This window comes from Oncorhynchus masou, chromosome 12, assembly GCF_036934945.1.
Source record: "Oncorhynchus masou masou isolate Uvic2021 chromosome 12, UVic_Omas_1.1, whole genome shotgun sequence".
Taxonomy (NCBI): domain Eukaryota; kingdom Metazoa; phylum Chordata; class Actinopteri; order Salmoniformes; family Salmonidae; genus Oncorhynchus; species Oncorhynchus masou.
In genome coordinates, this window is record NC_088223.1 from 12,303,110 (window position 1) to 12,331,079 (window position 27,970).

The 27,970-nt window shown below is 50.7% G+C and overlaps 1 protein-coding gene across 4 annotated transcripts in view; it reads right to left on the minus strand.

Moving 5' to 3' along the window:
• Positions 1-27,970, minus strand: part of LOC135549560 (rap guanine nucleotide exchange factor 5-like) — a 102,855-nt gene that overhangs the window by 39,553 nt on the left and 35,332 nt on the right. For all 4 annotated transcript variants that reach the window (XM_064979635.1, XM_064979636.1, XM_064979637.1 and 1 more), the window contains exons 5-9: positions 26,926-27,088; positions 21,385-21,469; positions 21,139-21,187; positions 20,941-21,017; positions 11,014-11,202 (exon numbers count right to left, since the gene is read on the minus strand). In XM_064979635.1, coding sequence (XP_064835707.1) covers positions 11,014-11,202; positions 20,941-21,017; positions 21,139-21,187; positions 21,385-21,469; positions 26,926-27,088 — 563 coding nt within the window. The remainder of the gene's footprint in view (positions 1-11,013; positions 11,203-20,940; positions 21,018-21,138; positions 21,188-21,384; positions 21,470-26,925; positions 27,089-27,970) is intronic.

Below are 27,970 nucleotides of genomic sequence, written 5' to 3' on the forward strand. Positions count from 1 at the left end.
CCCAGCCCTAGCCTGCCCTCTCTCCCCAGCCCTAGCCTGTCCTCTCTCTCCCCATCCCTAGCCTGTCCTCTCTCTCCCCATCCCTAGTCTGTCCTCTCTCTCCCCAGCCCTAGCCTGCCCTCTCTCCTCCCAGCCCTAGCCTGCCCTCTCTCTCCCCATCCCTAGTCTGTCCTCTCTCTCCCCAGCCCTAGCCTGCCCTCTCTCCTCCCAGCCCTAGCCTGCCCTCTCTCCTCCCATCCCTAGCCTGTCCTCTCTCCCCCCATCCCTAGCCTGTCCTCTCTCTCCCCAGCCGTAGCCTGTCCTCTTTCCTCCTAGCCCTAGCCTGTCCTCCTCCCTGTCCTCTTTCCTCCTAGCCCTAGCCTGTCCTCTCTCCCCCCAGCCCTAGCCTGTCCTCTCTCTCCCCATCCCTAGCCTGTCCTCTCTCTCCCCATCCCTAGTCTGTCCTCTCTCTCCCCAGCCCTAGCCTGCCCTCTCTCCTCCCAGCCCTAGCCTGCCCTCTCTCCTCCCATCCCTAGCCTGTCCTCTCTCCTCCCAGCCGTAGCCTGTCCTCTCTCCCCAGCCCTAGCCTGTCCTCTCTCTCCCCATCCCTAGCCTGTCCTCTCTCTCCCCATCCCTAGTCTGTCCTCTCTCTCCCCAGCCCTAGCCTGCCCTCTCTCCTCCCAGCCCTAGCCTGCCCTCTCTCCTCCCATCCCTAGCCTGTCCTCTCTCCCCCCATCCCTAGCCTGTCCTCTCTCCTCCCAGCCGTAGCCTGTCCTCTCTCCTCTCAACCGTAGCCTGTCCTCTCTCCCCAGCCGTAGCCTGTCCTCCCTCCTCCCAGCCGTAGCCTGTCCTCTCTCCTCCCAGCCCTAGCCTGTCCTCCCTCCTCCCAGCACTAGCCTGTCCTCCCTCCTCCCAGCCGTAGCCTGTCCTCTCTCCCCAGCCGTAGCCTGTCCTCTCTCCTCCCAGCCGTAGCCTGTCCTCTCTCCTCCCAGCCGTAGCCTGTCCTCTCTCCCCAGCCGTAGCCTGTCCTCTCTCCCCAGCCGTAGCCTGTCCTCTCTCCCCAGCCGTAGCCTGTCCTCTCTCCTCCCAGCCGTAGCCTGTCCTCTCTCTCCCCAGCCGTAGCCTGTCCTCTCTCCCCAGCCGTAGCCTGTCCTCTCTCCTCCCAGCCGTAGCCTGTCCTCTCTCCCCAGCCGTAGCCTGTCCTCTCTCCCCAGCCGTAGCCTGTCCTCTCTCCTCCCAGCCGTAGCCTGTCCTCTCTCTCCCCAGCCGTAGCCTGTCCTCTCTCCCCAGCCGTAGCCTGTCCTCTCTCCTCCCAGCCGTAGCCTGTCCTCTCTCCCCATCCCTAGCCTGTCCTCTCTCTCCCCAGCCGTAGCCTGTCCTCTTTCCTCCTAGCCCTAGCCTGTCCTCCTCCCTGTCCTCTTTCCTCCTAGCCCTAGCCTGTCCTCTCTCCCCCCAGCCCTAGCCTGTCCTCTCTCTCCCCATCCCTAGCCTGTCCTCTCTCTCCCCATCCCTAGTCTGTCCTCTCTCTCCCCAGCCCTAGCCTGCCCTCTCTCCTCCCAGCCCTAGCCTGCCCTCTCTCCTCCCATCCCTAGCCTGTCCTCTCTCCTCCCAGCCGTAGCCTGTCCTCTCTCCCCAGCCCTAGCCTGTCCTCTCTCTCCCCATCCCTAGCCTGTCCTCTCTCTCCCCATCCCTAGTCTGTCCTCTCTCTCCCCAGCCCTAGCCTGCCCTCTCTCCTCCCAGCCCTAGCCTGCCCTCTCTCCTCCCATCCCTAGCCTGTCCTCTCTCCCCCATCCCTAGCCTGTCCTCTCTCCTCCCAGCCGTAGCCTGTCCTCTCTCCTCTCAACCGTAGCCTGTCCTCTCTCCCCAGCCGTAGCCTGTCCTCCCTCCTCCCAGCCGTAGCCTGTCCTCTCTCCTCCCAGCCCTAGCCTGTCCTCCCTCCTCCCAGCACTAGCCTGTCCTCCCTCCTCCCAGCCGTAGCCTGTCCTCTCTCCCCAGCCGTAGCCTGTCCTCTCTCCTCCCAGCCGTAGCCTGTCCTCTCTCCTCCCAGCCGTAGCCTGTCCTCTCTCCCCAGCCGTAGCCTGTCCTCTCTCCCCAGCCGTAGCCTGTCCTCTCTCCCCAGCCGTAGCCTGTCCTCTCTCCCCAGCCGTAGCCTGTCCTCTCTCCCCAGCCGTAGCCTGTCCTCTCTCCCAAGCCGTAGCCTGTCCTCTCTCCCCAGCCGTAGCCTGTCCTCTCTCCTCCCAGCCGTAGCCTGTCCTCTCTCCCCAGCCGTAGCCTGTCCTCTCTCCTCCCAGCCGTAGCCTGTCCTCTCTCCCCAGCCGTAGCCTGTCCTCTCTCCCCAGCCGTAGCCTGTCCTCTCTCCCCAGCCGTAGCCTGTCCTCTCTCCTCCCAGCCGTAGCCTGTCCTCTCTCTCCCCAGCCGTAGCCTGTCCTCTCTCCCCAGCCGTAGCCTGTCCTCTCTCCTCCCAGCCGTAGCCTGTCCTCTCTCTCCCCAGCCGTAGCCTGTCCTCTCTCCCCAGCCGTAGCCTGTCCTCTCTCCCCAGCCGTAGCCTGTCCTCTCTCCCCAGCCGTAGCCTGTCCTCTCTCTCCCCAGCCGTAGCCTGTCCTCTCTCCCCAGCCGTAGCCTGTCCTCTCTCCCCAGCCGTAGCCTGTCCTCTCTCCCCAGCCGTAGCCTGTCCTCTCTCCCCAGCCGTAGCCTGTCCTCTCTCTCCCCAGCCGTAGCCTGTCCTCTCTCCCCAGCCGTAGCCTGTCCTCTCTCCCCAGCCGTAGCCTGTCCTCTCTCCCCAGCCGTAGCCTGTCCTCTCTCTCCCCAGCCGTAGCCTGTCCTCTCTCCCCAGCCGTAGCCTGTCCTCTCTCCCCAGCCGTAGCCTGTCCTCTCTCCCCAGCCGTAGCCTGTCCTCTCTCCCCAGCCGTAGCCTGTCCTCTCTCCCCAGCCGTAGCCTGTCCTCTCTCCCCAGCCGTAGCCTGTCCTCTCTCCTCCCAGCCGTAGCCTGTCCTCTCTCCCCAGCCGTAGCCTGTCCTCTCTCCTCCCAGCCGTAGCCTGTCCTCTCTCCCCAGCCGTAGCCTGTCCTCTCTCCCCAGCCGTAGCCTGTCCTCTCTCTCCCCAGCCGTAGCCTGTCCTCTCTCCCCAGCCGTAGCCTGTCCTCTCTCCCCAGCCGTAGCCTGTCCTCTCTCCCCAGCCGTAGCCTGTCCTCTCTCCCCAGCCGTAGCCTGTCCTCTCTCTCCCCAGCCGTAGCCTGTCCTCTCTCCCCAGCCGTAGCCTGTCCTCTCTCCCCAGCCGTAGTCTGTCCTCTCCTCCCAGCCGTAGCCTGTCCTCTCTCCCCAGCCGTAGCCTGTCCTCTCTCCCCAGCCGTAGCCTGTCCTCTCTCCCCAGCCGTAGCCTGTCCTCTCTCCCCAGCCGTAGCCTGTCCTCTCTCCCCAGCCGTAGCCTGTCCTCTCTCCCCAGCCGTAGCCTGTCCTCTCTCCCCAGCCGTAGCCTGTCCTCTCTCCCCAGCCGTAGCCTGTCCTCTCTCCCCAGCCGTAGCCTGTCCTCTCTCTCCCCAGCCGTAGCCTGTCCTCTCTCCCCAGCCGTAGCCTGTCCTCTCTCCCCAGCCGTAGCCTGTCCTCTCTCTCCCCAGCCGTAGCCTGTCCTCTCTCCCCAGCCGTAGCCTGTCCTCTCTCCTCCCAGCCGTAGCCTGTCCTCTCTCCCCAGCCGTAGCCTGTCCTCTCTCCCCAGCCGTAGCCTGTCCTCTCTCCTCCCAGCCGTAGCCTGTCCTCTCTCCCCAGCCGTAGCCTGTCCTCTCTCCCCAGCCGTAGTCTGTCCTCTCTCCCCAGCCGTAGCCTGTCCTCTCCTCCCAGCCGTAGCCTGTCCTCTCTCCCCAGCCGTAGCCTGTCCTCTCTCCCCAGCCGTAGCCTGTCCTCTCCTCCCAGCCGTAGCCTGTCCTCTCCTCCCAGCCGTAGCCTGTCCTCTCTCCCCAGCCGTAGCCTGTCCTCTCCTCCCAGCCGTAGCCTGTCCTCTCCTCCCAGCCGTAGCCTGTCCTCTCTCCCCAGCCGTAGCCTGTCCTCTCCTCCCAGCCGTAGCCTGTCCTCTCTCCCCAGCCGTAGCCTGTCCTCTCCTCCCAGCCGTAGCCTGTCCTCTCTCCCCAGCCGTAGCCTGTCCTCTCCTCCCAGCCGTAGCCTGTCCTCTCCTCCCAGCCGTAGCCTGTCCTCTCTCCCCAGCCGTAGCCTGTCCTCTCCTCCCAGCCGTAGCCTGTCCTCTCCTCCCAGCCGTAGCCTGTCCTCTCTCCCCAGCCGTAGCCTGTCCTCTCCTCCCAGCCGTAGCCTGTCCTCTCTCCCCAGCCGTAGCCTGTCCTCTCCTCCCAGCCGTAGCCTGTCCTCTCTCCCCAGCCGTAGCCTGTCCTCTCTCCCCAGCCGTAGCCTGTCCTCTCTCCCCAGCCGTAGCCTGTCCTCTCTCTCCCCAGCCGTAGCCTGTCCTCTCTCCCCAGCCGTAGCCTGTCCTCTCTCCCCAGCCGTAGCCTGTCCTCTCTCTCCCCAGCCGTAGCCTGTCCTCTCTCCCCAGCCGTAGCCTGTCCTCTCTCCTCCCAGCCGTAGCCTGTCCTCTCTCCCCAGCCGTAGCCTGTCCTCTCTCCCCAGCCGTAGCCTGTCCTCTCTCCTCCCAGCCGTAGCCTGTCCTCTCTCCCCAGCCGTAGCCTGTCCTCTCTCCCCAGCCGTAGTCTGTCCTCTCTCCCCAGCCGTAGCCTGTCCTCTCCTCCCAGCCGTAGCCTGTCCTCTCTCCCCAGCCGTAGCCTGTCCTCTCTCCCCAGCCGTAGCCTGTCCTCTCCTCCCAGCCGTAGCCTGTCCTCTCCTCCCAGCCGTAGCCTGCCCTCTCCTTGGTCTACCAGTTAAGACAGAGACAGAATGGTTATAGTAGGAATTTGACTAGTTATCTAAGTTACCTCTACATGGGCTTTAAGAGGCTCCTCAATCCGGACCCAGTGCTCATTGGCCAGAGCAGTGTGTGTTACTGTGTGTGTCTGTGACTGTGTGTGACTGTGTGTGTGTGTGACTGTGTGTGCCTGTGTGTGTGTATGTGACTGTGTGTGTGTATGTGACTGTGTGTGTGTGTGTGTGTGTGTGTGTGTGTGTGTGTGTGTGTGTGTGTGTGTGTGTGTGTGTGTGTGTGTGTGTGTGTGTGTGTGTGTGTGTGTGTGTGTGTGTGTGTGTGTGTCTGTGACTGTGTGTGACTGTGTGTGTGACTGTGTGTGACTGTGTGTGTGTGTGTGTGTGCCTGTGTGTGTGTGTGTGTCTGTGTGTGTGTGTGTTGGTCCAGATCAGATGTGATGTTATGCAACTTTATGAAAACACCTAATTTCACCAAACAGTACCCTAGAGGACTCTGGGAAAAATGTTCCTGATAACAAACAGTTTATCTAACGGCAACACAAACACACTATCCTTTACAGGCACTCCAGAAACAACACACACACACACACTCCAAAAACACACACACACACACACACTCCAAAAACACACACACACACACACACACACACACTCCAAAAACACACACACACACACACACTCCAAAACACACACACACACACACACACACACACCAAAAACACACACACACACACACACACACACACACACACACACACACACACACACACACACACACACACACTCCAAAAAACAACACACACACACACACACACTCCAAAAACAACACACACACACACACACACCAAAAACAACAACACACACACACACACACACTCCAAAAACAACACACACACACACACACACACCAAAAACAACACACACGCACACACTCCAAAAACAACACACACACACACACACACACACCAAAAACAACACACACACACACACACACTCTCTGGAGAGTGACTGCCCCACAAGACAACATCTATTTAGTGTGAGAAAGTATATGCTCGGGACGAAATAGGAAAACAGAGTTTTTAAACATGTCCTGGACTGAAAGGAATGGTCAGAATGTTGTATATTAGAGAATGGTCTTTCCCATTAGTTCCAACAGAAGACTAGCTGACATAGGAAGGGGAATCACATATACAGTCCACCTTGCTGCTCTCACAGTCTCACGTCATAATTACATGTTCATGTTTCTTAAACGTAAAAAATGTTGAAGTTGTTGCAAACATTACATTTCGAAGTGGTTAAGGTTAGGCATTTACTCCAAGTGGTTAAGGTTAGGCATTTACTCCAAGTGGTTAAGGTTAGGCATTTACTCCAAGAGGTTAAGGTTAGGCATTTACTCCAAGTGGTTAAGGTTAGGCATTTACTCCAAGTGGTTAAGGTTAGGCATTTACTCCAAGTGGTTAAGGTTAGGCATTTACTCCAAGTGGTTAAGGTTAGGCATTTACTCCAAGTGGTTAAGGTTAGGCATTTACTCCAAGTGGTTAAGGTTAGGCATTTACTCCAAGTGGTTAAGGTTAGGCATTTACTCCAAGTGGTTAAGGTTAGGCATTTACTCCAAGTGGTTAAGGTTAAGGTTTAAAACAGGATAAAAATGTAAAAAACTTTTTAGCGCTGGATTTTAACTTGAACTTGCAACCTTTGGAATCAGATGCAGATGCTGACGCCCATCCACCATCGCCGTACACAACAACCTGATCTCTATCCCTGATCTCTATCCCTGATCTCTATCCCTGATCTCTATCCCTGTCCACAACACTCTGATCTCTATCCCTGTCCACAACACCCTGATCTCTATCCCTGTCCACAACACCCTGATCTCTATCCCTGTCCACAACACCCTGATCTCTATCCCTGTCCACAACACCCTGATCTCTATCCCTGTCCAAAACACCCTGATCTCTATCCCTGTCCACAACACCCTGATCTCTATCCCTGTCCACAACACCCTGATCTCTATCCCTGTCCACAACACCCTGATCTCTATCCCTGTCCACAACAACCTGATCTCTATCCCTGATCTCTATCCCTGTCCACAACACCATGATCTCTATCCCTGTCCACAACACCCTGATCTCTATCCCTGTCCACAACACCCTAATCTCTCTCCCTGTCCACAACACCCTGATCTCTATCCCTGTCCACAACACCCTGATCTCTATCCCTGTCCACAACACCCTGATCTCTATCCCTGTCCACAACACCCTGATCTCTATCCCTGTCCACAACACCCTGATCTCTATCCCTGTCCACAACACCCTGATTTCTTTCCTTGTCCACAACACCCTGATCTCTTTCCCTGTCCACAACACCCTGATCTCTATCCCTGTCCACAACACCCTGATCTCTTTCCCTGTCCACAACACCCTGATCTCTTTCCCTGTCCACAACACCCTGATCTCTATCCCTGTCCACAACACCCTGATCTCTATCCCTGTCCACAACACCCTGATCTCTATCCCTGTCCACAACACCCTGATCTCTATCCCTGTCCACAACACCCTGATCTCTATCCCTGTCCACAACACCCTGATCTCTATCCCTGTCCACAACACCCTGATCTCTATCCCTGTCCACAACACCCTGATCTCTATCCCTGTCCACAACACCCTAACAATACTGAAACAAACTTGAAGGTAACAGAGCTCACTGTTGCCTCGAGTTGCAGGTTCCACATCATCTCCTGATGTCCTGGAATACTGGCTTGTTGGCTGATTTAGTCAGACACACACACACACACACACACACACACACACACACACACACACACACACACACACACACACACACACACACACACACACACACACACACACACACACACTCATTGTGAAACACTGATGTAAAGTCCGGCCAAAAAGGAAAGGAGGGCCTCATGGAACAGCTACAGGAAGTACTCTCTGTTCTCTTCCTGTTCCTATACCGACCTCTTTGTGTGTGTGTGTGTGTGTGTGTGTGTGTGTGTGTGTGTGTGTGTGTGTGTGTGTGTGTGTGTGTGTGTGTGTGTGTGTGTGGTTTGCACATCCTTTCCAAGAACCAGGCACCTATCACAATACAGATATGAGCAGGGATGAAATATAAAATTAGTTGAATGATACTGACATACGCTGAATGATGGTTGAGAGACACATTAAGCACATTAACTGCCACACACACACACACACACACACACACACACACACACACACACACACACACACACACACACACACACACACACACACACACACACACACACACACACACACACACACACACACACAGAGAGAGACAAACACACAGAGACAAACACACACACACACACAGACAAACACACAGAGACAAACACACAGAGACAGACACACACACAAACACAGACACACACACACACACACACACACACACACACACACACACACACACACACACACACACACACACACACACACACACAGAGAGACAAACACACAGAGACAAACACACACACAAACACAGACACACACACACACACACACACACACACACACACACAGACACACAGACACACACACACACACACACACACACACACACACACACACACACACACACACACACACACACACACACACACACACACACACACACACACACACACACACACACAGAGAGACACACAAAGGCACAGAGACAAACATAGACACACACACACTCACAAACACACAGACACACACACACTCACAAACACACACAGAGACACACAGAGACACACACACACACACTTACACACACACACACACACACACACACACACACACACACACACACACACACACACACACACACACACACACACACACACACACACACACACACACACACACACACACACACACACACACACACACACACACACACACACACACACACACACACACACACACACACACACACACACACACACACACACACACACACACACACACACACACACACACAGAGAGAGGCAGTGGTAGGTGTAGACATGTAGTAGGTGTAGATAGGTAGTAGGTGTAGACAGGTAGACAGGTAGTAGGTGTAGACAGGTAGTAGGTGTAGACAGGTAGGAAGTGTAGACAGGTAGTAGGTGTAGACAGGTAGTAGGTGTAGACAGGTAGTAGGTGTAGACAGGTAGACAGGTAGTAGGTGTAGACAGGTAGTAGGTGTAGACAGGTAGGAAGTGTAGACAGGTAGTAGGTGTAGACAGGTAGTAGGTGTAGACAGGTAGACAGGTAGTAGGTGTAGACAGGTAGTAGGTGTAGACAGGTAGTAGGTGTAGACAGGTAGGAAGTGTGTAACAGTTGAGGAATGTGAAATGAAACACTTAGCCATGCTGAGTGATGTCATATCGGACACCACCAGCCTCTTATTAAGGTATGTGTGAGTGATGTCATATCAGATGATATCAGCCTCTAATCCAGACATGTGTGAGTGCTACACCACTGCTTATAACTAACTATCAGTTAACTATCTAAGACCTGGGTGTCAAACTCATCGAGCTGGACAGTCAATAAACTGTATGAATGCCGGTTCATTATAATTTCTACAGTTTCGATTTGGATTTAGTAATTTGAAAGTATATTAAGTTCGTTCCCCCCCCCCAATTTTCTTTTCTCCACAAAAAAATGAAGTTAACATACTCAAGCCACTCTTGTAACTCCTGATCTAAAATGTTCCAGATAAATGATCTCCAGATAAATGACCTCTAGATGAATGACCTCCAGATAAATGACCTCTAGATAAATGACCTCTAGATAAATGACCTCCAGATAAATGACCTCTAAATAAATGACCTCTAGATAAATAACCTCCAGATAAATGACCTCCAGATAAATGACCTCCAGATAAATGATCTCCAGATAAATGACCACTAAATGACCTCTAGATAAATGACCTCTAGATAAATGATCTCCAGATAAATGATCTCCAGATAAATTACCTCTAAATGACCTCCAGATAAATGACCTCCAGATAAATAACCTCCAGATAAATAACCTCCAGATAAATAACCTCCAGATAAATGACCACTAAAATGACCTCTAGATAAATGACCTCTAGATAAATGATCTCCAGATAAATAATATCCAGATAAATGACCACTAAAATGACCTCTAGATAAATGACCTCTAGATAAATGATCTCCAGATAAATGACCTCTAGATAAATGATCTCCAGATAAATGATCTCCAGACAAATGACCTCTAAATGACCTCCAGATAAATGACCTCCAGATAAATAACCTCTAGATAAATGATCTTCAGATAAATGACCTCTAGATAAATGACCTCTAAATGACCTCCAGATAAATGACCTCCAGATAAATGACCTCCAGATAAATGACCTCCAGATAAATGACCACTAAATGACCTCTAGATAAATGACCTCCAAATAAATGACCTCTAGATAAATGACCACTAAATGACCTCTAGATAAATTACCTCTAGATAAATGACCACTAAATGACCTCTAGATAAATGACCTCTAGATAAATGACCTCCAGATAAATGACCTCCAGATAAATGACCTCCAGATAAATGACCTCTAGATGATCTCCAGACAAATGACCACTAAATGACCTCCAGATAAATGATCTCCAGATAAATGACCTCCAGATAAATGATCTCCAGATAAATGATCTCTAAATGATCTCCAGATAATTGATCTCTAAATGATCTCCAGATAATTGACCTCTAAATGATCTCCAGATAAATGATCTCTAAATGATCTCCAGATAAATGATCTCTAAATGATCTCCAGATAAATGACCTCTAAATGATCTCCAGATAAATGATCTCTAAATGATCTCCAGATAAATGATCTCTAAATGATCTCCAGATAAATGACCTCCAGATAAGGACTCCAATTATACATTTGGTTTCCTAACTTAATAGCTCAGTGGCTAGCTTGCAAGATCAAGCTTCTTGGTTAGGGTGGAGACAATTAATCAACTCCTGGATAAAGACCCCTGCTGCCTAAATTTGATTGTGAGTAAACAAAAAAAATAATATATATTTTATTTTTTACGTTTGGAAATATATAGCGCCCCTGTGGTACAGGAACCGTATGAAGGATACCACCAAACCTAGTGTGTGTGTGTGTGTGTGTGTGTGTGTGTGTGTGTACTCACTGTGGGGTTGCGGTGGTCTGGTACTCTATAGTTCTGGTTCTGCAGCAGTCTGCAGCCGTCCTTAGCCAGTCTCTGGACCAGCTCTAGTCTGGTCAGCTCCTCGCGGCCACACACACCGTCCGGCCGCACACACACACTCCCCACGTTGCCGCGGAGCGAACAACCCCCCCCCAGCTGTAAGGAGGGGGGCTGAGAGAACAGGTAGCTTAGTCCACAGCCCAACGACATCATCAGGGTCAGAGGTTAAATATAAGAGCAGGTTAACACCCCAAAATAACTCTCTCTATTTCGATCAAATCTACCCGACTCTCACTGTCTGTCAGTCAGTCTTTCTGTCTGTCTCAGGGTCTCTTCCTGTCTCTCTGTCTGTAAATCTCTCTTTCTCTCTATGTGCTCTCTTTGCTGTCCCAAACTATCTGAACTCAATCTCTCTATGTCTGTTCTTCTGAACAGGGTTGGTGCCTCCTCCCTAGCAGAGGGCTGGCTTTAGAAACACTGTGTCTGGGTGGGAGAGGGTTACCCTAACTCTAACCCTAACACACCCAGATGTCCTACTGGAACAGGACATGACATGAGAGAGAGATAGAGAAAAGAGAGAGAGAGGTGAAGAAAGAGAAATAGAGAGAGAGAAGGAGAGAGAGGGGAAGAAAGAGAGAGAGAGAGCATGTGTGTGTATAGTGAAGAACAGTGAAACAAACACCATTGTAAATACAACCCATATTTATTTCCCTTTTGTACTTTAACTATTTGCACATCATAACAACACTGTATATAGACATTTCAAATGGCTTTATTCTTTTGGAACTTTTGTTTACAGTGAATTTTGTATTGTTTGTTTCACTTTTGTTTAGAATCTATTTCACTTGCTTTGGCAATGGAATCATATGTTTCCCATACCAATAAAACCCTTAAATTGAAATTGAGACAGAGAGAGAGAGAGAGAGAGAGAGAGAGAGAGGGGAGGAAGCGGGGCAGAAACAAGGAAATTGATAGGACAAGGTAGGAGAGTAGAGGAGAGTAGATTAGAGAGTAGAGGAGAGTAGAGAGTAGAGCAGAGTAGAGAGTAGAGGAGAGAGTAGAGGAGAGTAGATTAGAGAGTAGAGGAGAGTAGAGGAGAGTAGTGTAGAGAGTAGAGGAGAGTAGAGAGTAGAGGAGAGTAGATTAGAGAGTAGAGGAGAGTAGTGTAGAGAGGAGAGGAGAGTAGTGTAGAGAGGAGAGGAGAGTAGAGAGAGGAGAGGAGAGAGTAGAGGAGAGTAGAGTAGATTAGAGAGTAGAGGAGAGTAGAGGAGAGTAGATTAGAGAGTAGAGGAGAGTAGATTCAAGAGTAGAGGAGAGTAGATTAGAGAGTAGAGGAGGAGAGTAGAGTAGATTAGAGAGTAGAGTAGAGGAGAGTAGATTAGAGATTAGAGTAGATTAGATTAGAGAGTAGAGGAGAGGAGATTAGATTAGAGAGTAGAGGAGAGTCGATTGGATTAGAGAGTAGAGGAGAGGAGATTAGAGTGTGGGAGATGAAATTATATTAGAGAGTAGAAGAGAGTATATTAGAGAGAGTAGAGAATAGAGGAGAGCAGAGGAGAGGAGAGGAGAGTAGAGTAGAGGAGAGCAGGAGAGTAGGAGAGTAGGGGAGGAGAGTAGAGAAGAGTAGGAGAGTAGAGTAGAGGAGGGTAGAGGAGAGTAGAGGAGAGAGTAGAGGAGAGTAGAGGAGAGAGCAGAAGAGAGTAGAGGAGTGTAGAGTATAGGAGAGAGTAGAGGAGAATAGAGGAGAGTAGAGGAGAGGAGAGTAGAAGAGAGTAGAAGAGAGTAGAGGAGAGTAGAGTAGAGGAGAGTAGAGGAGAGTAGAGTAGAGGAGAGTATAGGAGAGAGTAGAGGAGAGTAGAGGAGAGTAGGAGAGGAGAGTAGAGGAGAGTAGGAGAGGAGAGTAGAGGAGAGTAGAGGAGAGTAGGAGAGGAGAGTGGAGAGGAGAGGAGATGAGAGTAGGAGAGTAGAGGAGAGTAGATTAGAGAGATTGAAGAAAAAGACTGGAGGGGAAAACTTTAGGAGAGTAGATTAGGGAGAGTAGAGGAGAAACCTCCCTGTGTTATTCGGGATGAACTGATGTTGTGGGGGAAGGTTCTATCTGGGAAGGGAAGAGTGCAGTTAGAAGAGGGATAGTTAGAGGAAAGAGGGGGGTAGTTAGATGAGGGTAGTTAATGTGGGGTAGTTCGAGGAGAGTTAGGGGGGTAGTTTGAGAGTGGTTAGAGGGAGGTAGTTAGAGAGTGATTAGAGGAGGGATAGTTAGAGGGTAGTTAGAGGAGGTAGTTAGAGGGTGGTTAGAGGGGGTAGTTAAAGGGTGGTTAGAGGGGGGTAGTTAGAGGGTGGCTAGAGGGGGGTAGTTAGAGGGTAGTTAGAGGGTGGTTTGAGGGGGGTAGTTAGAGGGTGGTAGTTAGAGGAAGGGTAGGTTGTATTGGGGATGGAGAGGAGGGTAGTTAGAGGGAGGGTAGTTAGAGTGGGTAGGTTGTATTGGGGATGGAGAGGAGGGTAGTTAGAAGAAGGGTAGTTAGAGAGGGGAGGTTGTATTGGGAATGGAGAGGAGGGTAGTTAGAGGAGGTAGTTTGAGGGGGTAGGTTGTATTGGGGATGGAGAGGGGGGTAGTTAGAGAGGGTAGGTTGTATTGGGGATGGAGAGGAGGGTAGTTAGAGGAGGTAGTTAGAGAGGGTAGGTTGTATTGGGGATGGAGAGGAGGGTAGTTAGAGGAGGTAGGTAGTATTGGGGACAGAAGGGTAGAGAGAGAGAGGGTAGGTTGTATTGGGGATGGAGATGAGGGTAGTTAGAGAGGGTAGGTTGTATTGGGGATGGAGAGGAGGGTAGTTAGAGGAAGGGTAGTTACAGAGGGTAGGTTGTATTGGGGATGGAGAGGAGGGTAGTTAGAGGAGGTAGGTAGTATTGGGGATGGAGAGGAGGGTAGTTAGAGGAGGTAGTTAGAGAGGGTAGGTTGTATTGGGGATGGAGAGGAGGGTAGTTAGAGGGGGTAGGTTGTATTGGGGATGGAGAGGAGGGTAGTTAGAGGAAGGGTAGTTAGAAAGGGTAGGTTGTATTGGGGATGGAGAGGAGGGTAGTTAGATGGGTAGGTTGTATTGGGGATGGAGAGGAGAGTAGTTAGAGAGAGTAGGTTGTATTGGGGATGGAGAGGAGGGTAGTTAGAGGAAGGGTAGTTAGAAAGGGTAGGTTGTATTGGGGATGGAGAGGAGGGTAGTTAGATGGGTAGGTTGTATTGGGGACAGGAGGGTAGTTAGACAGGATAGTGATAGGAGGGTAGTTATAGAAGGGGTAGTTAGATGGGTAGGTTGTATTGGGGCCAGGAGGGTAGAGAGAGGGGGTAGTTAGAGGAGGACAGTAAGAGCAAGAGTAGTTAGAAAGGGTAGGTTGTATTGGGGATGGAGAGAAGGGTAGTTAGAGGGGGAAGTTAGAGGAGGGTAGTTAGATGGGTTGGTTGTATTGGGGACAGGAGGGTAGTTAAATGGGTAGGTTGTATTGGGGACAGGAGGATAGTTAGAGGAGGTAGATTGTATTGGGGACAGGAGGGCAGCTGGAGGGGGTAGGTTTAATTGGGGACAGGAGGGTAGTTAGAGGAGGTAGGGTGTATTGGGGACAGGAGGGTAGTTAGAGGAGGTAGGTTGTATTGGGGACAGGAGGGTAGTTAGAGGGGTAGGTTGTATTGGGGATGGAGAGGAGGGTAGTTAGAGGAAGGGTAGTTAGAAAGGGTAGGTTGTATTGGGGATGGAGAGAAGGGTAGTTAGAGGGGGAAGTTAGATGAGGGTAGTTAGAGGAGGTAGGTTGTATTGGGGACAGGAGGGTAGTTAGAGGGGTAGGTTGTATTGGGGATGTAGAGGAGGGTAGTTAGAGGAAGGGTAGTTAGAAAGGGTAGGTTGTATTGGGGATCGAGAGAAGGGTAGTTAGAGGGGGAAGTTAGAGGAGGGTAGTTAGAGGAGGTAGGTTGTATTGGGGACAGGAGGGTAGTTAGAGGGGGTAGGTTGTATTGGGGACAGGAGGGTAGTTAGAGGGGGTAGGTTGTATTGGGGACAGGAGGGTAGTTAGATGGGGTAGGTTGTATTGGGGACAGGAGGGTAGTTAGAGGGGGTAGGTTGTATTGGGGATGGAGAGGAGGGTAGTTAGACAGGGTAGGTTGTATTGGGGAGAGGAGGGCAGTTAGAGAGGGGTGATGGTGGTAGTATGATGGTATCATCAGTAGCTGGCTGGAATGTTTATTTACATTGGATTCTACACTGTTTGGATTGGGTGTGTGTGTGTGTGTGTGTGTGTGTGTGTGTGTGTGTGTGTGTGTGTGTGTGTGTGTGTTGACTGGCTGAGAGCGGGGTACTTCCTGAGAGTGAAACTATAACTACCACACACACACACACACACACACACACACACACACACACACACACACACACACACACACACACACACACACACACACACACACACACACACACACACACACACACAGAAAATGACCTTCTCACAAACACCCCTGATAACAACACACATTATCAGATCCACAACCCTAACACTAACACACAACCCTAACACTAACACTAACACACAACCCCAACACTAACCCACAACCCTAACACTAACACTAACACACAACCCCAACACTAACCCACAACCCCAACACTAACCCACAACCCTAACACTAACACTAACACACAACCCTAACACTAACACTAACCCACAACCCTAACACTAACCCACAACCCTAACACTAACACTAACCCACAACCCTAACACTAACACTAACCCACAACCCTAACACTAACCCACAACCCTAACACTAACCCACAACCCTAACACTAACCCACAACCCTAACACTAACCCACAACCCTAACACTAACACTAACCCACAACCCCAACACTAACCCACAACCCTAACACTAACACTAACCCACAACCCTAACACTAACACTAACCCACAACCCTAACACTAACACTAACCCACAACCCCAACACTAACCCACAACCCTAACACTAACCCACAACCCTAACCCACAACCCTAACACTAACACTAACCCACAACACTAACACTAACACTAACCCATAACCCTAACACTAACCCACAACCCTAACCCACAACCCTAACACTAACACTAACCCTAACACTAACCCACAACCCTAACCCACAACCCTAACACTAACACTAACCCACAACCCTAACACTAACCCACAACCCTAACCCACAACCCTAACCCACAACCCTAACACTAACCCACAACCCTAACACTAACCCACAACCCTAACACTAACCCACAACCCTAACACTAACACTAACCCACAACCCTAACACTAACCCACAACCCTAACACTAACCCACAACCCTAACACTAACACTAACCCACAACCCTAACTCTAACCCACAACCCTAACCCACAACCCTAACACTAACCCACAACCCTAAACCCTAACCTTAAACCACAACCCTAACCATAACTCTAACCCACAACCCTAACACTAACCCACAACCCTAACACTAACCCTAACACTAACCCTAACACTAACTAACAACCTTAACTCTAACCACAACCCTAACTCTAACTATAACCAACAACCCTAACCGACAACTCTAACTCTAACACAAACCCACAACCCACAACCCTAACTCTAAACCACAACCCTAACTCTAAACCACAACCCAAAATCCTAACTCTAACACTAACCCACAACCCTAACTCTAAACCACAACCATAACTCTAACCCACAACCATAACTCTAACCCACAACCCTAACTCTAACCCACAACCCTAACTTTAACCCTAACTCTAACCCACAACCCTAACTATAACCCACAACCCTAACTCTAACCCACAACCCCAACTCTAACCACAACCCTAACTCTGACTCTAACCCACAACCCTAACTCTAACTAACCCACAATCCTAACTCTAACTCACAATCCTAATAAACCACAACCCTAACTCTAACCCAGGACCCAAACTATAAACCACAACCATAAGTCTAACCTACAACCCTAACTCTAACCTACAACCCTAACTCTAACCTACAACCCTAACTCTAACCCACAACCCTATCTCTAACCCACAAACCTAACTTTAACTAACCCACAACCCTACCTCTAACCCACAACCCTAACTTTAACTAACCCACAACCCTATCTCTAAACAACAACCCTAACTCTAACCCACAACTCCAACTCTAACCCACAACTCCAACTCTAACCCACAACCCTATCTCTAACCCACAACCCTAATTCTAACCCACAACCCTATCTCTAACCCACAACCCTATCTCTAACCCACAACCCTAACTCTAACCCACAACCCCAACTCTAATCCCCCACTCTAACCCAGGACCCTAACTCGAATCCCTCACTCTAACCCACAACCCTAACTCTAACCCCTCACTCTAACCCACAACCCTAACTCTAACCCCTCACTCTTACCCACAACCCTAACTCTAACCCCTCACTCTAACCCACAACCCTAACTCGAATCCCTCACTCTAACCCACAACCCTAACTCTAATCCCTCACTCTTACCCACAACCCTAACTATAACCCCTCACTCTAACCCACAACCCTAACTCTAACCCCTCACTCTAACCCCTCACTCTAACCCAGGACCCTAACTCTAACCCCTCACTCTAACCCAGGACCCTAACTCTAACCCCTCACTCTAACCCAGGACCCTAAATCCCCTGTCTCCAATCTTCTACTTCCTTGCTAAAACACAGAGAACAGCCAAGTACACACTCGCAGACACTCATATGCATGAGTGCACACACACACACTCCCTGCTCTTCTCCCCTGTTGTACTCCCTCTTCCTCTCCCTGTTGTACTCCCTCTTCCTCTCCCTGCTCTTCTCCCTCTTCCTCTCCCTGCTCTTCTCCCATGTTCAACTCCCTCTTCCCTGTTCTACTCTCTCTTCCTCTCCCTGCTCTTCTCCCCTGTTGTACTCCCTCTTCCTCTCCCTGCTCTTCTCCCCTGTTCTACTCCCTCTTCCTCTCCCTACTCTACTCCCTCTTCCTCTCCCTGCTCTTCTCCCCTGTTGTACTCCCTCTTCCTCTCCCTGTTGTACTCCCTCTTCCTCTCCCTGCTCTTCTCCCTCTTCCTCTCCCTGCTCTTCTCCCCTGTTCAACTCCCTCTTCCCTGTTCTACTCTCTCTTCCTCTCCCTGCTCTTCTCCCCTGTTCTACTCCCTCTTCCTCGCCCTGCTCTTCTCCCCTGTCCTACTCCCTCCTCTTCTCCCTGCTCTTCTCCCCTGTTCTACTCCCTCTTCCTCTCCCTGCTCTTCTCCCCTGTTCTACTTCCTCTTCCTCTCCCTGTTGTACTCCCTCTTCCTCTCCCTGCTCTTCTCCCCTGTTCTACTCCCTCCTCTTCTCCCTGCTCTTCTCCCCTGTTCTACTCCCTCCTCCTCTCCCTGCTCTTCTCCCCTGTTCTACTCCCTCTTCCTTGCCCTGCTCTTCTCCCCTGTTGTACTCCCTCTTCCCTGTTCTACACTCTCTTCCTCGCCCTGCTCTTCTCCCCTGTTCTACTCCCCCTTCCTTGCCCTGCTCTTCTCCCCTGTTGTACTCCCTCTTCCCTGTTCTACACTCTCTTCCTCGCCCTGCTCTTCTCCCCTGTTCTACACTCTCTTCCTTGCCCTGCTCTTCTCCCCTGTTCTACTCCCTCCTCTTCTCCCTGCTCTTCTCCCCTGTTCTACTCTCTCTTCCTCTCCCTACTCTTCGCCCCTGTTCTACTCCCTCTTCCTCTCCCTGCTCTACTCCCCTGTTCCTCTCCCTCTTCCTCTCCCTGTTCTACTCCCTCTTCCTCTCCCTGTTCCTCTCCCTCTTCCTCTCCCTGTTCTACTCCCTCTTCCTCTCCCTGCTCTACTCTTTCTTCCTCTCCCTGCTCTTCTCCCCTGTTCTACTCCCTCTTCCTCTCCCTGCTCTTCTCCCCTGTTCTACTCCCTCTTCCTCTCTCTGCTCTTCTCCCCTGTTCTACTCCCTCTTCCTCTCCCTGCTCTTCTCCCCTGTTCTACTCCCTCTTCCTCTCTCTGCTCTACTCTCTCTTCCTCTCCCTGCTCTTCTCCCCTGTTCTACTCCCTCTTCCTCTCCCTGCTCTTCTCCCCTGTTCTACTCCCTCTTCCTCTCCCTGCTCTACTCCCCTGTTCTACTCCCTCTTCCTCTCCCTGCTCTTCTCCCCTGTTCTACTCCCTCTTCCTCTCCCTGCTCTTCTCCCCTGTTCTACTTCCTCTTCCTCTCCCTGCTCTACTCCCCTGTTCTACTCCCTCTTCCTCTCCCTGCTCTTCTCCCCTGTTCTACTTCCTCTTCCTCTCCTTACTCTTCTCCCCTGTTCTACCTCCTCTTCCTCTCCCTGCTCTACTCCCCTGTTCTACTCCCTCTTCCTCTCCCTGCTCTTCTCCCCTGTTCTACTCCCTCTTCCTCTCCCTGCTCTTCTCCCCTGTTCTACTCCCTCTTCCTCTCCCTGCTCTACTCCCCTGTTCTACTCCCTCTTCCTCTCCCTGCTCTTCTCCCCTGTTCTACTCCCTCTTCCTCTCCCTGCTCTTCTCCCCTGTTCTACTCCCTCTTCCTCTCCCTGCTCTTCTCCCCTGTTCTACTCCCTCTTCCTCTCCCTGCTCTTCTCCCCTGTTATACTCCCTCTTCCTCTCTCTGCTCTTCTCCCTGTTCTACTCCCTCTTCCTCTCCCTGCTCTTCTCCCCTGTTCTACTCCCTCTTCCTCTCTCTGCTCTACTCTCTCTTCCTCTCCCTGCTCTTCTCCCCTGTTCTACTCCCTCTTCCTCTCCCTGCTCTTCTCCCCTGTTCTACTCCCTCTTCCTCTCCCTGCTCTACTCCCCTGTTCTACTCCCTCTTCCTCTCCCTGCTCTTCTCCCCTGTTCTACTTCCTCTTCCTCTCCCTGCTCTACTCCCCTGTTCTACTTCCTCTTCCTCTCCCTGCTCTACTCTTTCTTCCTCTCCCTGCTCTTCTCCCCTGTTCTACTCCCTCTTCCTCTCCCTGCTCTTCTCCCCTGTTCTACTCCCTCTTCCTCTCTCTGCTCTTCTCCCCTGTTCTACTCCCTCTTCCTCTCCCTGCTCTTCTCCCCTGTTCTACTCCCTCTTCCTCTCCCTGCTCTACTCCCCTGTTCTACTCCCTCTTCCTCTCTCTGCTCTTCTCCCCTGTTCTACTCCCTCTTCCTCTCCCTGCTCTACTCCCCTGTTCTACTCCCTCTTCCTCTCCCTGCTCTTCTCCCCTGTTCTACTCCCTCTTCCTCTCTCTGCTCTTCTCCCTGTTCTACTCCCTCTTCCTCTCCCTGCTCTTCTCCCCTGTTCTACTCCCTCTTCCTCTCCCTGCTCTACTCCCCTGTTCTACTCCCTCTTCCTCTCCCTGCTCTTCTCCCTGTTCTACTCCCTCTTCCTCTCCCTGCTCTTCTCCCCTGTTCTACTCCCTCTTCCTCTCCCTGCTCTTCTCCCCTGTTCTACTTCCTCTTCCTCTCCCTGCTCTTCTCCCCTGTTCTACTCCCTCTTCCTCTCCCTGCTCTACTCTTTCTTCCTCTCCCTGCTCTTCTCCCCTGTTCTACTCCCTCTTCCTCTCCCTGCTCTACTCCCCTGTTCTACTCCCTCTTCCTCTCCCTGCTCTTCTCCCCTGTTCTACTCCCTCTTCCTCTCCCTGTTCTACTCCCTCTTCCTCTCCCTGCTCTACTCCCCTGTTCTACTCCCTCTTCCTCTCCCTGCTCTTCTCCCCTGTTCTACTCCCTCCTCTTCTCCCTGCTCTTCTCCCCTGTTCTACTCCCTCTTCCTCTCCCTGCTCTTCTCCCCTGTTCTACTCTCTCTGCCTCTCCCTGCTCTTCTCCCCTGTTGTACTCTCTCTTCCTCTCCCTGCTCTTCTCCCCTGTTCTACTCTCTCTGCCTCTCCTCTCCTGCATTAGTGTATGTATGTGTGTGAGTGTCCTACCGTGGTGTTCTCGTCGCTGGGTGTGTGTGTCTCCCGGGGGATGGCGTCTGGTGACTCTGGGCCACCCTGCTCTGCCACTACAACCATGTTAGATTGACAGCTGTCAGAACTAAGCCACAACTAAAACAAATATTTTATTTGCTGAAACTGAAAGAAATCTTACAGTGGCACAAACACACAATACAGTAACACACTCACTGGCTTTGCGAGCCTTGCGGGCGAGAGCAACAGCCAACTCATTCTGCACCTGCAGGGACAGAGCATACACAATCAGTATGGCAGCTCATTTCAGACAGACAGACACACACGCACACACACACACACACACACACACACACACACACACACACACACACACACACACACACACACACACACACACACACACACACACACACACACACACACACACCACACACACACACACACACACACACAACTAACCGTGGAGGTGAGCCTATCTAATGCTTTCATCTGGAGAAAGCTGTCCCCACAGACATCTCTGTTTCCCTCTGAGTCCTCCTCAGACCTATAACACAAACACACACCATTAGTTTTTCCAGTCTTCTCTTCATGTCTCTACTGTCTCAACGGTTCTCTACAGTCTCTATAGTCTCTACTGGTCTCTGCTGGTCTCTGCTGGTCTCTGCTGTCTCAATGGTTCTCTACAGTCTCTGCTGGTCTCTACTGTCTCAAATGGTCTCTGCTGGTCTCTACTGGTCTCGAATGCTCTCTACTGGCCTCTCCTGGTCTCTACTGGTCTCTACTGGTCTCTACTGTCTTAACGTTCTCTGCTGGTCTCTACTGTCTCAACTGGTCTCTACTGTCTCAACTGGTCTCTACTGTCTTAACGGTCTCTGCTGGTCTCCTACTGGTCTCTACTGGTCTAATGCTCTCTACTGGCCTCTACTGTCTCAACTGGTCTCTACTGTCTCAACTGGTCTCAACTGTCTTAACGGTCTCTGCTGGTCTCCTACTGGTCTCTACTGCTCTTTACTGCTCTTTACTGGCCTCCACTGGTCTCTACTGGCCTCTACTGGTCTTTACTGCTCTCTACTGCTCTCTACTGGTCTCTACTGCTCTCTACTGGTCTCTACTGGTCTCTACTGCTCTCTACTGCTCTCTACTGGTCTTTACTGGTCACTCTACTGGATATCTCTACTGCTCTCTACTGGTCTCTACTGGTCTCTACTGGTCTTTACTGGTCTCTACTGGATATCTCTACTGGTCTCTACTGGTCTCTACTGGATATCTCTACTGCTCTCTACTGGTCTCTACTGGTCTCTACTGGTCTCTACTGGTCTCTACTGGATATCTCTACTGGTCTCTACTGGTCTCTACTGGATATCTCTACTGCTCTTTACTGGTCTCTACTGGGCTCTACTGGTCTTTACTGGTCTCTACTGGATATCTCTACTGGTCTCTACTGGTCTTTACTGGTCTCTACTGGATATCTCTACTGGTCTCTACTGGTCTCTACTGGATATCTCTACTGCTCTCTACTGGTCTCTACTGGTCTCTACTGGTCTTTACTGGTCTCTACTGGATATCTCTACTGGTCTCTACTGGATATCTCTACTGCTCTCTACTGGTCTCTACTGGTCTCTACTGGTCTCTACTGGTCTTTACTGGTCTCTACTGGATATCTCTACTGGTCTCTACTGGTCTCTACTGGATATCTCTACTGCTCTCTACTGGTCTCTACTGGTCTCTACTGGTCTTTACTGGTCTCTACTGGATATCTCTACTGGTCTCTACTGGTCTCTACTGGATATCTCTACTGCTCTCTACTGGTCTCTACTGGTCTCTACTGGTCTCTACTGGATATCTCTACTGGTCTCTACTGCTCTCTACTGCTCTCTACTGGTCTCTACTGGTCTCTACTGGATATCTCTACTGCTCTCTACTGCTCTCTACTGGTCTCTACTGGTCTCTACTGGTCTCTACTGTTCTCTACTGGTCTCTACTGGTCTCTACTGGTCTTTACTGGTCTCTACTGGATATCTCTACTGGTCTCTACTGGTCTCTACTGGATATCTCTACTGCTCTCTACTGGTCTCTACTGGTCTTTACTGGTCTCTACTGGATATCTCTACTGGTCTCTACTGGTCTCTACTGGATATCTCTACTGCTCTCTACTGGTCTCTACTGGTCTCTACTGGTCTCTACTGGATATCTCTACTGGTCTCTACTGCTCTCTACTGCTCTCTACTGGTCTCTACTGGTCTCTACTGGATATCTCTACTGCTTTCTACTGCTCTCTACTGCTCTCTACTGGTCTCTACTGGATATCTCTACTGCTCTCTACTGCTCTCTACTGCTCTCTACTGGTCTCTACTGGTCTCTACTGGTCTTTACTGGTCTCTACTGGATATCTCTACTGGTCTCTACTGGTCTCTACTGGATATCTCTACTGCTCTCTACTGGTCTCTACTGGTCTCTACTGGATATCTCTACTGGTCTCTACTGCTCTCTACTGCTCTCTACTGGTCTCTACTGGTCTCTACTGGATATCTCTACTGCTCTCTACTGCTCTCTACTGCTCTCTACTGGTCTCTACTGGATATCTCTACTGCTCTCTACTGCTCTCTACTGCTCTCTACTGGTCTCTACTGGTCTCTACTGGATATCTCTACTGCTCTCTACTGCTCTCTACTGGTCTCTACTGGATATCTCTACTGCTCTCTACTGGATATCTCTACTGCTCTCTACTGGATATCTCTACTGCTCTCTACTGCTCTCTACTGGTCTCTACTGGATATCTCTACTGGTCACTCTACTGGTCGTTACTGGTCTCTACTGCTCTCTACTGCTCTCTACTGGTCTCTACTGGATATCTCTACTGCTCTCTACTGCTCTCTACTGGTCTCTACTGGATATCTCTACTGCTCTCTACTGGATATCTCTACTGCTCTCTACTGCTCTCTACTGGTCTTTACTGGTCGTTACTGGTCTCTACTGGATATCTCTACTGCTCTCTACTGGTCTCTACTGGTCGTTACTGGTCTCTACTGGATATCTCTACTGGTCTCTACTGGATATCTCTACTGCTCTCTACTGGTCTCTACTGGTCTCTACTGGATATCTCTACTGCTCTCTACTGCTCTCTACTGCTCTCTACTGGTCTCTACTGGATATCTCTACTGCTCTCTACTGCTCTCTACTGCTCTCTACTGGTCTCTACTGGATATCTCTACTGCTCTCTACTGCTCTCTACTGGTCTCTACTGGTCTCTACTCGTCTCTACTGGATATCTCTACTGCTCTCTACTGGTCTCTACTGCTCTCTACTGCTCTCTACTGGTCTCTACTGGTCTCTACTGGTCTCTACTGGATATCTCTACTGCTCTCTACTGGTCTCTACTGGTCTCTACTGGATATCTCTACTGCTCTCTACTGCTCTCTACTGCTCTCTACTGGTCTCTACTGGATATCTCTACTGGTCTCTACTGGTCTCTACTGGTCTCTACTGGTCTCTACTGGTCTCTACTGGATATCTCTACTGCTCTCTACTGCTCTCTACTGGTCTCTACTGGTCTCTACTGGTCTCTACTGGATATCTCTACTGCTCTCTACTGGTCTCTACTGGTCTCTACTGGATATCTCTACTGCTCTCTACTGCTCTCTACTGCTCTCTACTGGTCTCTACTGGATATCTCTACTGCTCTCTACTGGTCTCTACTGGTCTCTACTGGATATCTCTACTGCTCTCTACTGCTCTCTACTGGTCTCTACTGGATATCTCTACTGGTCTCTACTGGTCTCTACTGGTCTCTACTGGATATCTCTACTGGTCTCTACTGGATATCTCTACTGGTCTCTACTGGATATCTCTACTGCTCTCTACTGCTCTCTACTGGTCTCTACTGGTCTCTACTGGTCTCTACTGGTCTCTACTGGTCTCTACTGGTCTCTACTGGATATCTCTACTGCTCTCTACTGGTCTCTCTACTGGTCTCTACTGGTCTCTACTGGTCTCTACTGGTCTCTACTGGTCTCTACTGGATATCTCTACTGGTCTCTACTGGTCTCTACTGGATATCTCTACTGCTCTCTACTGCTCTCTACTGGTCTCTACTGGATATCTCTACTGCTCTCTACTGCTCTCTACTGGTCTCTACTGGATATCTCTACTGCTCTCTACTGCTCTCTACTGGTCTCTACTGGATATCTCTACTGCTCTCTACTGGTCTCTACTGGTCTCTACTGCTCTCTACTGGTCTCTACTGCTCTCTACTGGTCTCTACTGGTCTCTACTGGATATCTCTACTGCTCTCTACTGGTCTCTACTGGTCTCTACTGGTCTCTACTGGATATCTCTACTGGTCTCTACTGGTCTCTACTGGATATCTCTACTGCTCTCTACTGTTTGTCTTTTTGCCTTCCTAAAACAGGAAACAGCACCGAGTTCTCCCTCTTCTGTCTTTCCTCCTCTTTCTCTCTCTCTGTGTGTGTGTGTGTGTGTGTGTGTGTGTGTGTGTGTGTGTGTGTGTGTGTGTGTGTGTGTGTGTGTGTGTGTGTGTGTGACATGTCTGTGTGTGTGTATAAACAGCACAGTGTTTTAGGGTAAACTAATCTCAGTGCCCTCAGACCTCTGATGTAATGTGTTTTTTCTCTCTCTAACACACACACACACACACACACACACACACACACACACACACACACACACACACACACACACACACACACACACACACACACACACACACACACACACACACACACACCCAGGCTAATTTGTATATCATTTGAATTTTATCTGTGGCTTCAGTGCAATGGTTGCAGAGGAGGAAGTGTGTATGTGTGTATCTGTGTGTGTGAGAGTGATCTGATAAACCATGATGGATGCAGTAGCAGGACAGGTAGTGATAGCATCACACTCTCTCTCTCTTTTCCTCCCTCCATCCCTCCCTCCCACAATTTCTACTTCCTGACTACACAGAAGAGGACAAGGCTAGTGGAGGAGAGAAGGGGGGGGAGAGGAGAGGAAGAAAAAGTGAGGAGAGGAGAGGAAGGGGAGGACAGGGGAGGAGGAGAGGAAGGGGGAGGGGAGGAGAGGAAGGGGGAGGAGAGGAGAGGAAGGTGGAGGAGAGGAAGGGGGAGTAGAGGAGAGGAAGGTGGAGGAGAGGAAGGGGGAGGACAGGGGAGGAGGAGAGGAAGGTGGAGGAGAGGAGAGGAAGGTGGAGGAGAGGAGAGGAAGGGGGGATGGGGGAGGAGAGGAGAGGAAGGTGGAGGAGAGGAAGGGGGAGGACAGGGGAGGAGGAGAGGAAGGTGGAGGAGAGGAGAGGAAGGGGAAGGAGAGGAAGGGGGAGGAGAGGAAGGGGAGGGGGATTACAGGGGAGGAGGAGAGGAAGGTGGAGGAGAGGAGAGGAAGGGGGAGGGGAGGAGGAGAAGGGGGGCCTGGGGATCTATCTCTCCTCCTCTGTCTTTGTCCCTTCCTCTTCTCTCTCGTCAGAAGTGATCAACTCTCTATCTTTCTCTCTGTCCCCTCTTTCTCCCGTTCTCTCTCTTCTCCCCCTCTTTTCTTACTCTTTCTCCTCCCCCTCTCTCTCTCTCCTCTCCCCCATTCTGTCCTCTCTCCTCTCTCTAAGTGACAGATTGAGTTCAGTAGCAGGCTCAGTTGGAATGCCACACAGACCAGTTAGAATTCTATCGGAGGGAACAGGAATTCTGCGTGACACTCAGAACACTGGTGTGCTCCCTCAACACGCTCCCAGCTCCCGCTATGAGAGTCTATTAGACAGTGTGTTTGTGTTTGTGTGTGTGTGTTTGTGTGTTTGTGAGTGTGTGTCAATGCCAAACTAAGGGATTAACAGTATGTGGAGAGATTAGAGATGAATCTTGTCAGTTGGAACACGGATTCAGTTGAAACACGGATGTTCGTGTGTGTGTGTCTGTGTTCATGTGTGATGGTCATGTAAGACCCAGGCAACACTGGGTCACGTTCATACACACATTCACACACAAACACACACACAATTACCCAGTTCTGAACTGGACGTATGGGACAAGCTGTAGGAGGAGCCTAACAGCCTCTGGCCACGCCTCCTTCTCCAGGCCGCAGAACTCGCAGGCTGCAGACTCACACTCCTCAAAGCTGAACTGGTAGTAGGAGTTAGAGTCCCCAAACACCACGCGCTGGTCCACTGAAACACACACACACATAGATAGATATACTGGTCCACTGAAACACACACACACATAGATAGATATACTGGTCCACTGAAACACACACACACACAGATAGATATACTGGTCCACTGAAACACACACACACACATATACATATATAGATATACTGGTCCACTGAAACACACACACACAGGTAGACTGGTCCACTGAAACACACACACACAGGTAGACTGGTCCACTGAAACACACACACACACACACACACACACACACACACACACACACACACACACACACACACACACACACACACACACACACACACACACACACACACACACACACACACACACACACACACACACACACACACACACAGAGATAGACTGGTCCACTGAAACACACACACACACACTCTGACGACATTGCAAGGTAAAACAGAAGGCGAACATTACATATATTACTTACTGTATAAGAATGTGTGTGTGTGTGTGTGTGTGTGTGTCAGGGGAGAACGACTGCCCCCTATGATTGAAGCCACAGCAGTTCAAGGCCAACCGAGGTACTGCAGGCAATGTTAACAGAAAACAGGATAGGATAGGATCCCCCATTATAGTGAATAGAAAAATAGCAATCTGATCTTAAACCCATAACCATGTGTGAGGTGTATACTTTAGTTTCAAAGTAGATTTGTTTAAGTCCACCACACTCTGTGTGACCCTGATTTAGACCACTGCAGTAAAAGGTTAAACAATTTAATTTGGCTTCAATACGCTATTGAGTCTTAGTAATGAATGGTGTCACGTGATCGATGGCTTTGTCCATTCATATATACAGTCACTGGCATAGCTAACCCCTTCCCCCCAACCCCCAGAGGTGGAGCCCCCCCAGATAGC